Genomic DNA, 16,909 nt, shown 5'->3' on the forward strand with positions numbered 1-16,909 from the left:
TATTAGGCCAAATGAATCCTCTGTATTCACAGAGCCACATGCCACAAAGCCCATGGTACCTCCATGAACTTGATTCAGCTCGGTCCAGAGAGAATACAGCACAACTCCTCCAAATCACATGCTGTAAGTTTCAGCTTCACGTGCTTAATAGGAGACCTCATACTGTCAGTAGTCTAAGAGAGGTTTAATACAATGTCCTCTCTTGTCAGAGAGCAGCATCTGAAGCTAAAAAGTAATGCAAGATCTGCTTATCTTATAAGCCAAAAGCACTGGCTATGGCATTTCCATTAATTGGAAAACGTACGTGCTAAGACTGTGTGTGAATAAACACCAGCCGGGACATTCGCTTCTTCATCTGATACCGTGATAAAGGCCTGTCAGAGTCTCCTGAGCTACACTATCACTTATGTGCCATTTCAACACAAGATGGAGACAATGCCAAAAGTTCCAATTAAAGTCTCTGTTTATGGTGTTGCATAAAAACAAACAAAAAATAAAATAAATATTAAAAATCACTGCTATTGAATGTATGGAGTAATGAATTAACAACAAAAAAAGGACAGGGAATCAACTCTGTATCCAAAGAAGTGTGGCAGCATCATCTCAGCTTTTCACACTCGTGTCTGGTGGGGGGAAAAAGAGCTCGGAAAATAAATAAATAAATAAATAAATAAAAACAGCAGCGTGTAGAAAAACGTCTTGTTACGGAGGAACAGAGCATGTCGCAGATGAGAGTGGGACAGTGTTCAAAGAGAAGCAGGGCCAGTGAAGCGCTGGCTGGCTTCTCCTCCAACGCGGCGCTGTCCTTAATGAGCCTCCCCATAAAGCCCCGGCTCCAGCGGACACCACGCCTGTCTCACTCCAATCACGGCCCGCCATTTTATTCAAATCCACATGCTCGCACTGTCACTGTTTACTGCTCCCGAACGGCTGTTAACAAGACAAATGAATGAATAAATGCACAAATAAACGTGTTTAGTTAATGTTAATAATGCATGAAAAGTAACTAGCGTTTTGACAGCTATCCAGCTGCTGCAAAACAGGATAAAGCTCTGGCTGTAAAATGCAGTTTCCACCCCCTCCTCATTGCTCACATGAGGGTTTCTTCTTTTATTTATATGTTTCTATTGTCTAGAGTCTATTGTCCTTTCTGGAAAAGAGCCACGTGAGTAGTGGCCCCTGCTACCTGCCAGTCAGTTTATAGGGAATAGAGCTTCTGTTTTCAGCACTTAGCACTGGAAGAGCTAAGCTAAGCTCATAATAAATGACAATGATAACATGCAGCACCCTCCTCCCAGCAATAGCATGCATGAAGAAGAGTTTACTCTACAAAAAAAGGTGAAAAAAAATACTAACAACAAAACCAAAAACAAATAAATAAACCAAAGGAGTTTTGACTGAGAGGAAGGAGTCCCACGTCACTTTTCTCTTTTTAAGATATAATGGAGACGGAGAACTTGGCACTCAGATACTACTGCCTGCATGCACTGTGGAGGAACATCAAAAACGCAGAGAGAAACAAATAAAAAGCAAAGAGATGTCTGCACCGAAACTGCTGAGAGGAACAAAATCAAATAAATTGGGCGTTAGTCTCACAAAGGGTGAGCTGACACACATCTGAAAACAATCTAAAGAGGGAGAATGTGAAAGGACAATGCAAAACTTCTTAGAAATCAGATACCAAGTGTTCCAAAATAATCCCTCTCGCGCTCTCAGAGAGGCCTCGGAAAGTAAACCTGATTCGGGTCGGCTTAAGTGCTCCCTGGAAGCAGGCGGCATTCTGGCAGCCAACAAACACACACACACTAAAAGAAGGAAGGTGTTAAAATTTAACTGTCACAGTGCATTCACCTACAACAATAAATTGTTCTTTGCAAATGTCAGCTTTACCCCCACGCCCCCCACCCCCAAAAAAATTCTCTCTCTCTCTCACACACACACACATTTTCCCCCACTTCAGCTCTCTTGAAATCTCTCTCACCACATCATGCGGTCAGGACTACGTGTCCATAAAGCAGTCAGTAATTGCATCTGAAGCATACAGGGCTTTTGTCCAACCTAAACAATGGATTAGCAAACGGAACGTGCCATGGGACCTTGGATGGTTTCAGTGGACCACAAATGCCTTTTACCTTCTTCTCCCAAACGGCCCTGTAACATGAATTCTCGCCACCACAAATTCAGTGCAAAAGTCCCATTAATTTTCGCAGCAATTAAATTATTGCGTAAAACATAACTGAGCTTTTTTTTGGGGTGATATAGCGAGAGGCTTACTAAAACAACCGGAGCAGAGCCAAAAACAGCTCCACATTCTACAGGCCACCCGGGGGAGGCAGACTAAATCACTTCTACCCCTCCCTCCTCCCACCGAAAGTTCACCTAAAACTTCCTGGAACCATAGGAAGCATGCTCAAATCCAAATAAAGAGAGTTTGAGCCGAGAAAGAAGCAGCTATTATGAAGAGTGCAACAAAAACGGAGTGCACTGTGAAACACAAACAAACGCTCAGCGTGTCAAAGAAGTCGCTCCATCCTCAGAGGGTTACATTTGCATAAAATACCATTGTTATGCTTAATACCTGGGCTAAGATAAATAATGATTTCCCAATCTGATGAGGCTGCATTACTGATAATCCTGATAATTGCACAGAGGTGTGGAAAGAACATTAGCTGTGTGAATCTGCTTCTTTGACAATTCAGTATGCTAAATAGGTACAAGGGGCATTTTCTTCATCTTTATCATGTCCCTTCCTTTTCCTTCTCTCTCTCTCTCTCTCTCTCTCTCTCTGCTGAGAGCTACTTTCCCAAGCTACTCTATTACAGGGCCGTGAAAGGAGGTCATGTATCAGCTTACTGAACGGCCCTCTCTAACCACATGACCCCCCCCAACCCACCCCCACCCCAACAGCCTACTCAGCCTCATGTCATTCCATCACTCCGTTTCACCCTCCTCCTTTCCTCTCTTCTCCATTCAATTCTTCCATAACACCGCCCAACGGGTACACCCCCACCCCCCTCTCCTGCCCAAAGCCCGACACTAATTGGTAAATCTGTTGAACCATAGCAGGCCAACAATGAAACACCTGGAGTTCTGTCAAAACAAGTTTCTCAGTGAAACAGCCTCAAGTGCTAATACTGTACCAGCTAAATCCGTCTCTTTCAACACCACAAGGTGTGTGTGTGTGTGTGTGCGTGTGTGTGGATGTGTGTGTGTACATTTGGGCCTGAATGTGTTAAAATGACATGCCTCAGTCACTCTGATAGTAGAGAGCAATAAAGTTTTGTACAGATGTGAAATGACATCACCGTTTCTGAGGTTAACTCCAGTACACTTCAAATTCCCACAGAACACAAGTTTCATTAAAAATATTCAAAAAATTTTAAGTCCATTTATTATATTCGTAACATTTTATGTACTAAAACTATTTATTCATTTTTCATTTTTTTTTTCCAACTGCATTGTCGGCTCAAAGAACGGCCTGTGAGCCAAATAATGTTAAGTGTTATGGAAAATAAATGTGGCAGATTTTATAAACATAACCTTGACTGAAACCCACCTGCCTTTTTTTATTTGAATAATGTTTGGTCCTTTAAGATGACTTTTGGGACTGTGCCTTTAAGCAAGAAATCTGAATGGCTGACATGTGCCTCATTCAAAAATCTCTCCCGTCCAAAACATTCCTTATAATTTCAGTGGAAACAGGTGAGCTAACCTGCTAAAGGCTGGATAAATACTTATCATTTATGACATCACAATAGCTATAAACTTAATCATGTTTACAGATTACAGTTTTCATACGGTACCTTACTCTACTGTGGTGTAGTGAGTGAAAATCACTCAGCTTTAGCGATGTTTACATACTACATCAGACAAGTGTCTTCACTTCTATATAGGCCCTTTAAGGGGTTAAACTACTTCCCATATCAGTATGAAGGCTAAAGAGATTGTGTCGGGGCGGGAGTGTGTGGCTCCTCCACTGGAACACAGGAAGTCCTTGAGGAAGTTTTTTTTCCTCCCCAGAAAAAATCCAAAACATTTTCAGCAGAACTCACAGTCCCCAATTACACTGCCCCCCCCCCCCCCCCCACCCCCACCCCCTACACCCACACCCCACACACACCCAGTCCTTGTAGAGTGGCTGGAGTGAGCTACGTCATGTCATGAGTTTCTAACACACTGCCTTGCTGTAGTGTAAAGGAAATCAAGTGCAACTGAGCTTAAAAGCCAACCTAGACTAATTGTTTATACAGTACAGACAGATTTGTTTGTCATTCAGCCAAACACGTACACACAACACTACATACAGTACTGCGCAAAACCAGGGACCGTCTTTTAAACAGTACTTAAAGCTTTCAAACTATCATTGACAGGAGAATATCAAGCTCCACTCTTACAATACAAACATTGCTGCCCGCTCTCTACTCGGGGGACACTGTGATGCCATGTCTGAAAGGATGCGCAGCTGTCTAAAAGCTTTTACAGAGAAAAGGAAATGACCAACAAAGAACATTTGCAAAACAAAAACCTGTTGATGATCTCAGAGGAATTGACTGGCCACACTGGAGCCCACACCTTAAAGGAACACTAAGTAAGATTTGATACTTTTGACCTGAGATCCCCTACAGTGGCAGAGAGTTATTCATTTTTTACAGCACTGACTTGAAATCAAGGTGGAGGTGGTTTCCTACCTTTCCTCCAAAAGTTACATAGTACAGTCTCTGCAGCGCTAAGCCTGGAATAGCAAAACAAGAGTCCCTATCCTCCCTATCACAGGTCAGTGGAGTATCAAAATAATTGTGAAGCTGCCATTTTAATGTCAAATACTGCATAGTGTCCCAGTGATGTCAGTTCAGGATGATACACATAGGAACACACAGAGACTTCTGGAGACACATGAACAAACGTACACAGTTGCACACTCTCTTTAAGACACATTCACACCCATATTGCCAACTACACATCTTGATGAGCTCCTCCCTAACCTAGTCAAACAAGTTGTGGCAGCAATGTTTAACAAAACCTCAGAGAGAGCAAGAGAGCAAGTGAGAGAGAGAGAGAGAGAGAGAGAGAGAGAGGGTTAAAAGCTCTGATTACTTTGCTCATATGAGATGACAACAGAGCAAAGCTGAGACCTCTTCAAGCAGGGTGTTTATTGTAACTTGCGCAGTGCTTGCCGAGTGCACTAATCAATAAGCAATTGATCAGCAAAGCAATCTGCAGAAAGAAATGACAAAAGAGGACAAAAAAATAAAAAATAAATAAAGAGTTATCCTCTCGCCGTCTCCATGACAAGCTCTTCCCACAATGCCACGGGCTCACTTCACAGAGCTAAATGCAAGACGATGAGCTAAACAATCTCTCAGCCCACTGATCCCTGCGCCGGCAGCGCGTTTGGCAGACAAGGCTACCCCATTGTGTGCCCCTCTTTGAGCACCCCTCAACTATTTGCGCCCGTCAAGGAGGGCAGAGGAGTGAATGAAACCCTCTGCAGCACCAGCGTCATGCCACTCTGCGTTCGGCCAACGCTGCCACAAAAGTCTCCCTCTATCTCCCTCACTCCCTCACTCTCTAACCCTTATTCTCCACATGCACACCCATCCTATTAATAGATCGCTTCTGTGCCAGTGGACAAGAGGACAATTAAGACAGCGAGACTGCGGCCTTGTCTCGTACAAACATCCTTAACCTCGACCCGCATGACACGCCACTGCACATGCATGCGAGCAAACACAACCCACTCCACTCCACCTCCTAACTCCTCGCTGGCATACGTTCAACCCCAGATGCCAGAACTGAAAAGCACCCTCTTCATGCCAGCTGCTTCAGGAGAAAGAAAAAGAAAGAGGGGAGAAAAAAAAGAAAGAAAGAACGAAATAATCGCCGCCATTCCGGAAGATGAGAGAAAAATAATTACCACCACACGAATGCGGTTCACAAGCATGGAGCACTCACAAAGGTAAAGCTCGGGGAGGTGCTGAGGCCGTGAGGAATGCACCCTAAAGGACTGATCCCTTCAGATCAACATGGAAAAACATCAAGTTAAATCATCCAGCAGGACTCCAGCACTAAACAGGCAAGAGACGTAGCCATCCACTTGGCTCATGATTCAATTCTGACATTGATGCTGGGTCCACAATTCAAAACACAGACCACTATTTTGAACAATACTAAAATGGGGAAAAATGGCTGCTGCATCCATGGCCTTACACAACATTCTAATAAGACAGGAGCTGTGAGTGTGAAACTGTACAAACAAACTGGTGTGGGTTAAAGTGAACATGCTGGCTGTGGGTGGAGTTTAATGTGCTGGTGTCTGTAAAGCTGACCATGCCTGTGTCTTTTAAACTAACCATGCTGGTATGGGTTTAGCTGGAGGAGCTTGTGTAGGTTAGTGAACCTTGTGTGGGTTCTTTACAACATTTGGTGCAATTTTATGGCATCATTAATAGATCTGCAAAGTGCAATTTCACAACTGTGCACAGTGACATACAGAATCACACCCACAGAATTCATACTTCACCAAAAGAAGGCCTGAGTAGTTTGGACAGGACTCCAACTACAGGACTAAGTGTGTATGGATCATTGACAAATGTTTCCAAATGCAGGCTCACTTTATAGAGCAAAAACACAGCAGTATTTTATAAGTATAGGGAGCTAAACATTGCATTTTAGCTACAAGTTAAATGTCAAGCATTATTTATCCTGGTGTTATGGTGTCTGTACATTGTACATATGTATTCATTACATGCCCTATATATAATCCAGCTACAAGATACTTGGAATTCAAAATTCTCACCAACTGAAATTGGTGAAGGCTCAGATCGGCCTGTCCGGGGAATTCCAAGCAGAAGGGCCCCTGAAAGGCAAAGACGGACGTGCCGGAGTCACACAATTGTTTCATGGCACACTTTTCACATCAGGGAATGAATTAACACACACTATGACTGTAGAAACTACTTCCACTGCCTATTTCCTCCATGCAGCTAGCTTCCATTTAAAGGCTGTTTCCTGTGTTTTGGGCCAATCTTTTTTACTCTACACACTGTAAACTACACACACCACTAAAGTGTAAGCAAGCAGTTCCTGAGTGTGAGACTAGACACACGGGACCTCAAACTACCACATCAAGCCCATGAGACAGCTTCATACACGCTGCCACATATTTACAATTTATTCTTAAATGTGGTCTACATATATATTGTTGTTTATCTACAGCTCCCATTACACATAATGGGTAGATTTATTTTAACCACTAGACCGTGACTAGTTAGTATATGCTATATAACATAAGCATAGGCTGACATTTATACTGTTTAAGTTGAAATAAGAATTTTGTAAGAGGAATCACTCAAACTAAAACATGGCATTGTTATATGTTGACTACAACTTTCAAGTTTAAAAATACAGTTAAATACATATCAGAAAAGTTTAAATCTTGCCAGAATTAACAAAATGAAATTACCAAACAGATTTATTGACAGAAAGAATGAGCAAAGATAAAATGCCCTACGTTGCTAAGACTATAACATTTATTAAATATTTTATATATTTATATTTCTACTAACCTTATCAACATTATAACTTTGTATTATTACTATTATTATGAGTAGTAAATGTTGTGGTTTGTGCTGTGGTCATATTGCTTGTAAACATTGACTAAACTAGCATTAATGAATACATGTTATGCAGTTAAAATTCATAATTCAAAAATAACCTCCCACGCCTTAGTTAAAAATGTTAAGTGAACATTTTGTTAAAAAGTGGTTTTAAAAACTTCTCTTCTCTCTGCACGTCTTCAACCGGACATTCTTTGGTGAGACTTTTATGCTAGCAGCCCCAGTTCAGATCCTAGCACATCCTTACCAAATGGCTCAGGAACGCTTCTGGCTCCATGAGAATACAGAGGGATGGGTGCTAACGTGGCTACGCTAACACTTGCTCATGGAGAGGTCAATGGGGCACCCTGTCACACCATGAAAGGTTAGGAGAAGGAGAACAGGAAAAAGGAAGAGAAAGGAGGAAGGACATAAAGAAGTCATACATCACCTCATAAAAGTGAGTGATGCTAATCATAACACACACACACACACACACACACACACACACACACACACTCAGAAGGGCTCCCTGGGCAGGCACACTTTAAGTTTCTTTATGAGCTACGGGGGCGATCCTGGGTTTAGCTGACCTTTAACTCAGTAACACCTATATAAATACACACACACACACACACACACACACACACCTTTATAAAACATCATCAAGTTCCCTGTACAATGTTGTGGGTGGCCTGTGTGTTCAGATTAGGCAACTTACAATTAAAAAAGCATGGATGTCAATGACCTCATCAGTATTTACTCTCAGTAACGTGTGTATTTGCACATTGTGTTTGGGTGAGAAACTGTGTGGTGGGTGTAGGACTGACGCTGGTCATGGTCAGCTGTGGCCAAACGCCTTGAGTCCAGTGCAGATAGCAGACCAGTGATGAAGACAAGGACTGCTGCAATGTTTGGACAATCCAGTGGATTATTAACTAAGCACTCTAGTATTATAGAACCTCCATACAGTGTCTGTTGGAACAAAACCCTCTCTCTCCATTTTTGTCGTTATTATACACCATTAGAATTCTGGACTAAAACCAATAAAAAAAATGTTTACAATTTGGAAAATACAGTTTTGTGCCAACAACAGATGTGATACAGGTACTGAACCACAGGAAGCGTTGGGGGGAAATGATATACATCACCAGTTGTGGCTCAGATGTAACTTTGTATGATGGTGTTGCTAAGACAGGACGACGTTAGAGCATAATTGTTTGACTAGACAATTAATCATATACCTGTCAAAAGATTAAATCATTATGAAAAATTTTTTGTTGCTGTCCTAAGTTGACACAGTGACAACTACTGGACTGTCAGGACTGAGTTATTAAAACAATGTCAAATAGAAGCCAGGAAAAGCCTTGGAAAAACATTGCAGGGAAAAAGGCAATCCTGTGCATGTTGAAGAAGAACAGAATGAAAAGGGTAATAAAGACTTCAAAACAGAACTATAAGAGTGTTACTGTACTGAAAAAAAAAGAAAGAGAAAAAGGGATAATATATATATATATATATATATATATATATATATATATATATATATAGAGAGAGAGAGAGAGAGAGAGAATGTGAGAGTGAGTGAATGAGTGAGTGAGTGAGTGAGTGAGTGAGTGAGTATGTGTGAATGTATTGGAGTTTTGTCTGAAGGCTGTGACACCGGGGTGCTCATTATCAGCAAGGGGGCTGGGATTTCCCAGCAGGCCTCTGGCCCTCCCTGCTATTGTCCAGCCAGTCCAGGTGCACGACCATTCACACAGCAAGAAAAAAAAAAAAAGAAAAAAAAGAGAGAGCAAATTACCAAGGCAAACTCCTGGCCCCCCACACAAGCTTGCCATGACCAACTCCATCTCCCACACCCAGTGGGAGGCTGGGAAGACGTTATTTTCTCCTTTTTCCTTTTAAATATCCCCTCATATGATTGGATATTTACGGCTGGTTTTAAAGAAAACCTGTAATTCCATCTTCATCTGTCACAGTGGTTAGGTTAGTTCTGGTTGGACTGGTGTTATGAACTGAGAGCACAGAGTGGCTGAGAATGTAGGGTTTCAGGTGGGAGGTCTCAGGCTGTATGAACTGCTCACATTCCATTACTTCCTCAATACTAATTACCATACACTCGGAACAGGCACAAAACACAACTCTTACACCCCCCACCCTACCCCCCTCCTCCGCTCTCCACGTCCCGCCGGTCCCGGCATTCCATACAACATGGTCTGCCTTCACATACACTCGTACACTGCAGCTGAGCCTGGTGGGGAAACAGTTAACACTCCAGCCATCCCCTGCTGCCAGTGAAAGCCCTGAAAACAATGGAGACATTGTCCGGCCTCGACAAGACTCAGAGTGAAGGGACAGTGTGTGCAGATTGTGTGTGTGTGTGTGTGTGTGTGTGTGTGTGTGTGTGTGTGAATTTCTGCACTGCTTTTTAAATTCCCAGCGTGGATTTATTTTTTTATTTTTTTTGTGAAATGCTCATCAAATACTGAAGCTCTCATAGTTGAAGTCACATTCCTCACTTAATAATGTACAATTCTGGTTTTAACTCAAGCTCCTTTATAAGTTCACATCCCAAGGCTTATTCAGTAAGCACACTGAAAACACTTCAAAATGTGTTACTAAGTTAGGAGTGAGGAATCTAAGCAAAAACACCCAAAATATTTTTGAGTTAAACCTTTCAAAAACAGGTTTATGATTCACATGCTGCTCATTGTATTGATGAGTATTTGACTCATCTGTCAGTGTGATCTCAGTCGTGAACCTGGCTCCTATACTATCTGTTCTGTATGTTACACTACGAGCCTCCGTCACGTGCTGGTAGCGCACAGTGGTGGCCGCTGGAGCAGCAGTGGACAGCTGTGCACATAGGCAGACAGGACACAGGAAACCGAGCCTGGAACGAATGCTCGATCTGTCACAGCTGTGGAGAAATATCACTTCTCCAACTTCCCAACAGTTTCCCCCTAAAGCACTCTCCATGAATGAATTTGTAGAGGTGAGGACAGTCAGTTACTAACGCTAATCACTGGGTATTCGTTTTAATGCTCTATGTATAGCTACTTATTAATAACAGCTATCAGTCAATAATGTGTACACGTCTACATATGTACATGACAATAAACAGATGTATCTGGTCGGATTATGGATATTATTAATGTTTAAAAAACACTGACTAAATGCATTACTACTACGGGACTAGGGCTGGACAATAAATCAATATCATTATATATCGCAATATAATGTTTTTCAATAACAATGATATGATTTTAAAAAAAAATCAAAAAAGTATTTTTTGTCTGTTCCAACATATCATGCCATATCATAAGCACATGTATTGGGTAAAACAGGCTCAGAGGTCTCTCAACTGTCCCGATCCGAGCGAGAAGGCTCTGGTCAATTTCACTGTTCTCTCTTACAGGACGACCCAAAGTGAATTTTCAGTTGTATGGGTTTTTTCTTTCTTTTTTTAGCCACCTGTTTAACACTTTTCATCAATCTGTCCAGCACTGAGCTTCTCATCTGCCCTGACACACTTCATCCAGGATATTGCACATCTGCCCTTATTCTCCTTCTACGCCCCCAACCACGCACCCCCTCCTACGTCTATGCATCTGTGCGCCTCGCTCAGTCTCTGTCTCTCTCCAGCTGATTGGAGGGTCGGTCACTTGAACTTCAGCTCCTGTTCTTTATCTCACGCCCATCAGCATCCTCTTATCGGCCCACTGCAGACAGTCCAACCTGGCAGCCAGGGGTCAAAGAGGCCAGGTGTTATTTCGAACTGACAGCAGAAGGAACTATTCTGTCCTGTTTATGGGTTACGGAAAAAGATATCTCATACAGAGCATGTAGGCCATGTATAGACATATAGGTGTGTTGGGGCATGGTTTTTCTGTGCTGTATCGTCAACCCCTGAAGCAACACTTATGTAGCATTTTTAACTTAAAAGAACAGCTTTGAAATAATTGTGGTGTTTCACTGACCTGTAATAATGAGATAGGTGCCTTTGTGTGTGCTACTCTGGGCTCAGTGCTGCAGCAACTGTGCTGTGTAAATCTGTAGGAGGGCAGGAAAACACCTCTCCCTACCCCTTGATTTCAGTACTGTGCTGTAATAGTGAATTACTCCCCCGCAACTGCAGGGGGAGCCCAGGAGCAAAAATACCAAATCCTACGTAGTGTATCTTAAAATGGTTTATCAAAAGAATTATAATACGAATATATTAAAACACACTGGTCACAAAGACGTTTGTTGAAACTTGTAAATGTCCTAATTCAATAAAATATGTGTAAGATATCTGAGGATGTTCAGAATTATTATAACATGCAACTTCAATATTGCAAAGTCCAGTATCAAAATGAAGATAAATAATGAATATATTGCACAGCCCTAATGTGTACCTGAGTATTGACCTGTAATGTCCATATAATTGGACAACCAAGTCTTAACATGCTGGTCCATCTCAGACAAATGCAAGGTGTCTGACTAAAGGTTCACCAGCAGCATGATGCAAACGAAGGAAACATCAAATCAAACAGTCGAGAGAGAGAGAGAGAGAGAGAGAGAGAGAGAGAGAGAGAGAGAGAGAGAGAGGGAAAGAGAGAGAGAGAGAGAGAGAGAGAGAGAGAGAGAGGGAAAGAGAGAGAGAGATAGAGAGGGAAAGAGAGTGAGAGAGAGAATGAGATTGAGAGAGAATGAGAGTAGAGAGAGAGAGAGAGAGAGAGAGGAGCTCATGTCTAATTTGCTCTTTCTCCTTTCTCACTAGTCACAATAGCACAGACCGTACTGACGAGTGTCTGAACTCACCAAACCAGAACTTGATCAAACAAATCCCAGAATGAACCAATCACAACAAATAAATAAACAAAGGAAGGCCATGATTAAATAAGGGGAGGTGGAGAGGAAATGCAGTGGCATTTGGAATGAGGTCTGATCAGAGGCACAGGTGAGCTGTGGGAGGTCTTTAAAGCCCTGCTCTAAGGCAATGGAGAACATTGTACTGTGTTGATAAGTATTTATAGCCTTACCAGACCAGGAGGGATTAAAGTCAAGCGCAGATTTTACCTGAAACTGACCTTAACTGCCTCCCACACGTTTAATGATTTAGAGAAAGACGGGTGTCCATTTCCTGTCTCCCTCTCTTAAAATAAGCAGAAGGCAGCCTTCTAAATCCTGCCCATCTGCTCTAAAAATAGCCAGCTACCTTTACAGTGTGAAGATCTCACTGGCTCTTCAGTTCATCAAAACGCTGCCATCGCCAACTCTTTGGTGCTAAACTTAACTTTTGACAGGTCTGTTTCAAATAAACACAGGGTGGCAGTGAGCTATTCTTAACTCAGTTCCACAGAGATGGGCTGAAGTCTGGGAGTTTATGTGAACTGATCACAACCGCAAGCTTATTTTTTGGAAGCAATGGAAGTTTTCTTGCATGAGACCTGAGTCACCCAAAACAAACTAAGAACATGTCAAGTAGATTTTCTTCTTCTTTTTTCCCCCCCAAAAGGCTACTCATGAGCTCGAAAGTGCACTTTTGGTAAAAGAGTTATGTCCTCTGACACCAATTATAAAGTTAAGACAACAAATATCCTAATAGTGTAGTACTATTGCTCTGTCAGGGGCCAAAGGCACCCTGTTAACTTACTAATATTCAACATTTTATTGACTGCTCTGTATTGCACCTAAATTTGACCCTAGGACCAAGGCATAGGCGATCTAAAAAAAATAAACAATTAAATAAATAAATAAAAATACATAAATATATAAATAACCTAGAAATTCTGCTGAGCCCTTTAAATAGTTTGCCCAGTAACAGAAATCATGATGCAAAATTGCATGCCTTTATTGTATCAGTCTATAGATATGTTTGTGTTATAGCCGCTTGCACATGTTGAACGTGTGCTTGTGGAGTTTGGGGTTAACAGTGTGGATGTAAAACTACCCACGTTCCTAATATTACAGGTCAAATAAATCCTCCTGCAAGGCTTGATTCCACTACAACTGCTACTAACCTATGCTCTGCCTGGCCGCTAATTAACCGATCCTACCATAGCGATGAGCCAGAAGGCCTCAGAGCAGCCAAAGGATATACAATTGCCACTTATTATCACTACTATGTGTTCCATGGACCTCTCTGTAGAGGCTAGCTTAAAGGCTTTATTCATATTTTAATGGCTAAAAAAGTACAATGCTCTTTTATCCCCTACTGTATTACAGGAGTCCCTAAATCAACCCTGCACTGATTCCTAAGACACATTCTGTGCTGTCACACGTCACGTAAATAGCAGCAGTTATTCACTTGCACTCACTCGACAGGTTTGTTTTAGGACCGAAGTGTGAGGTCCCAAAGATACGAACAATAGAGGATACAGGAAGAGGTTCTTTTTTCCTTTCTGCATCGTAAAACAAAGAGCTTTGTAAATGTAATGACTAATGGGTGTTACTTACAACGATGTGTGCTGGAGAAGGGGACCTGGCATCTTTAAGTGCTTGTCTACTTTGAAGACTTCCTGCTTGAACATCTAGCAGTGGCCATTTCATCTGTAGATACTGAATGGTAGAAAGAAACAAAATGGAGAAACAAAAAACATGTTAACAATGCAGAAAGCAAAGGGAGGAAGGAATATAAGGGTAAAAATATCCTGGGAAAATGACCATATGATTCAGAATGTAAAAAAAAGGGAAAAAAAAGAATGCAAAAATCAAATAAATAGTGCGTTGAAACATATCCTGATTTGAATGATGCATGAGGTGGAACTGGCCATATGTGCCATGGAGGCAGTAATTAAAGGGTTACTTCAGTTTTGAATTTTTATTAACTGAAAGATATTGTCAGATGACCATGATAACACAAAGTCTATTTTGTGCCATACAGAAGAATTCTCTGGAATGCCAGGTACGTTTTATTGCCTTTCTGCGTACTTATAAAAGGGTGGGGACTTGAGTGTGTTCAGTGGCCGAGCCGGTCAATGATTGACCCAGAGCTTTTCAGTGCTCTCTCTCTCTCTCATTACACACTTGTAAACGTCTGTTGTATGGAGTGAAAATTTGTCATGTTACATTTGCACTAACTTCATTAAACAGATTGTGTTTTAGTTAGATGTGATCAAGCTAAATTGAACACTGGGTTTAGGCACTGTGTCATTTCAAACTGTAACAATGCTTTATTCAGTATGTTATTAGTCATACATTTCATTTATAGTGGCTCCATTTTTTGAATACCACTCACCTGTGTGAATGGAATGACTTAGGTTACTTAATAAAATGTTTTAGAGGAATATACTTTTAACATATCAATATCAAACTGATGGTAGACTCTTTTTGTAAAGAAATATGATTTCCAGCCTGTCTGCAATAACATTTTAAATAACTGCCAAATGGTCTGACATGTTGTATCAAATTATCATAACCTGCAATGGTCTTACATTTTTAGTACAGAATAAATGTCCAAATATGTCTTGAGATGTGTGTTGTTGTTTTTTTTCTAAGACACTCTCCAGAGTAAATATATAAATATATATTTTTATTACTTGTCAATGTGTCCATGTAGTTTTGTTTATTTTTTAGAAGATATTTGATGCACAAAGTACTAGTCCACACCACTGCTGAGTATTTCCTCTTTAAAATGGCAGTGTTGCAATCACAGTCTCAAACATGTGAATTCACACAGCCAGGGTTTCATACATCACAAACCAAAAGAACCAACCCCATCAAACGAGGGGTGGGGCTTTCCATAAAAGTTTGAGCTGCATTATCATAGATCTGTGTGTACTGAATGAACACAAAGTTTAGAGTTTTATCCAAGCCACTTTTTATATATTAGCAGTCTTCTTCCTTGAATTTAAATTTTAAATATGTCATTTTGATAATCAACAATTAGGTTTTAGGAATTTAATTATTGAAAAGAAAGGGATGTTAAGACTTTAGTTGGAACATAAAGTGACTCCATGGGCACCAGTATTGGCAGAGAAAAATCAGCACATTCCTAGTGTTGACTAAACACACTATATATGGGCAGCAGTGTAGGGACAATGACCTCCTCCAAAATGGAAGTGCACAGTTATAGGGCAGTAGGTGAGGTTCTGAACCATGCCTTATCCGCCTCACTCAGTTACAGGAAACAAGTGTGTCGTCCTATCTATTCTCACCTTCCCCTCAACCTCATCCTCCATGAACTGGTCCTGCACAGGACAGAGGCTGAGAGGCAGCATATTTATGTTCTAATCTCCACACACACACACTGGAAGACGTGTACAATGACCCACACCCTCTTTCCACCTTCCTAGCCAAGCCAGTTCCTCACACAGATCACAAAATTGGGCCAATTCCAAACCTTTCCACTGACGGTGCAAAGTCTGCTTTAGTAATCCACAAGTTAGGTGGTGTATCAAATTAATGCAACAAAAAAACTACTGGAAATAAAACACATTATATAGAGGAAAGCGGATTAAACAGAAATCACTTTTATGCATCTGCTTTAAAGGGTTAAATACTTGCAGTAAACAACAGGACTTCTAAATAAATAAATAAATAAATAAATCGGACAATAGTACAATAGATTTTTTTTCAAATGTGGCACTACGGATTTGCATTTGCTTTGTGTCTGCACAAACTTGGCAAACGTCACAAACAAGGATACATTATGAAGCATAGTATTGTTAAAAGTCAGTCTATTATAAGCACAGCCTGTGAACCTCTGACCTTCAGCTACACAGAAAAGTAAAAGAGTGAGTATGGGCCTGTGGCTCTGTGTGATCTGTTTAAAGTTTATCAAAGTTCTGCTCATCCCATCAGGAGTGCAGAGACTCGCACTGACTTCTCACACTGAGTGTGCCCACTGCATAAGCTCCTTTACTCAGGTGAAGGGACAAACTGGGTCCTGATGGTTGTTATTGCAGGGGGACCTGAAAAACAACATCAATGGAGGATGGGAAACATGACCTTTCATAGCAGAGGCTTCTCACACAGCCTGAGAATAAATTCAAATTAGTATTCAAACAATCTGTGGAGCAAAGAGAGGTGTTCAGTGGATTTGCATGAAAATGCTTGATCATCTAGTGTGGTTAGGCACTGGTAACTGTGACAAGACAGTTACCAGGTAGAAGCAAAAGAACTGCTTTCAGAATGTGGCAAAAAGAGGGAAGAAAATAAAAGATATATTGAGAGAGGGTGTATGTATGGGGTAAAGGTGAGTCAAGCCATAAAGGCCCAGGAGCCATGTGTCTTTCTTAACCTTGGTTCTATAGGCAATGTGATATGCTGCCTGTAGCTCAAAACATGAAAAATGGAGTAAAATTGTCATAAAAATGATGCACGGT

The 16,909-nt window shown here is 41.2% G+C and overlaps 1 protein-coding gene across 25 annotated transcripts in view; it reads right to left on the bottom strand.

The window, feature by feature from the left end:
* Nucleotides 1-16,909, bottom strand: part of tcf7l2 (transcription factor 7 like 2) — a 93,602-nt gene that overhangs the window by 47,240 nt on the left and 29,453 nt on the right. For 16 of the 25 annotated variants that reach the window (XR_010801785.1, XR_010801784.1, XM_066662781.1 and 13 more), the window contains exons 4-5: nucleotides 14,040-14,141; nucleotides 6,797-6,856 (exon numbers count right to left, since the gene is read on the bottom strand). Coding sequence is in view for 23 of the 25 variants with exons in the window: in XM_066662781.1 (XP_066518878.1) it covers nucleotides 6,797-6,856; nucleotides 14,040-14,141 (162 nt within the window). In the remaining 2 variants the exon portion in view is untranslated. The remainder of the gene's footprint in view (nucleotides 1-6,796; nucleotides 6,857-14,039; nucleotides 14,142-16,909) is intronic. The other 9 variants (XM_066662789.1, XM_066662790.1, XM_066662787.1 and 6 more) reach the window with 1 other exon arrangement.

Source organism: Hoplias malabaricus, chromosome 3 (assembly GCF_029633855.1).
Source record: "Hoplias malabaricus isolate fHopMal1 chromosome 3, fHopMal1.hap1, whole genome shotgun sequence".
NCBI lineage: Eukaryota > Metazoa > Chordata > Actinopteri > Characiformes > Erythrinidae > Hoplias > Hoplias malabaricus.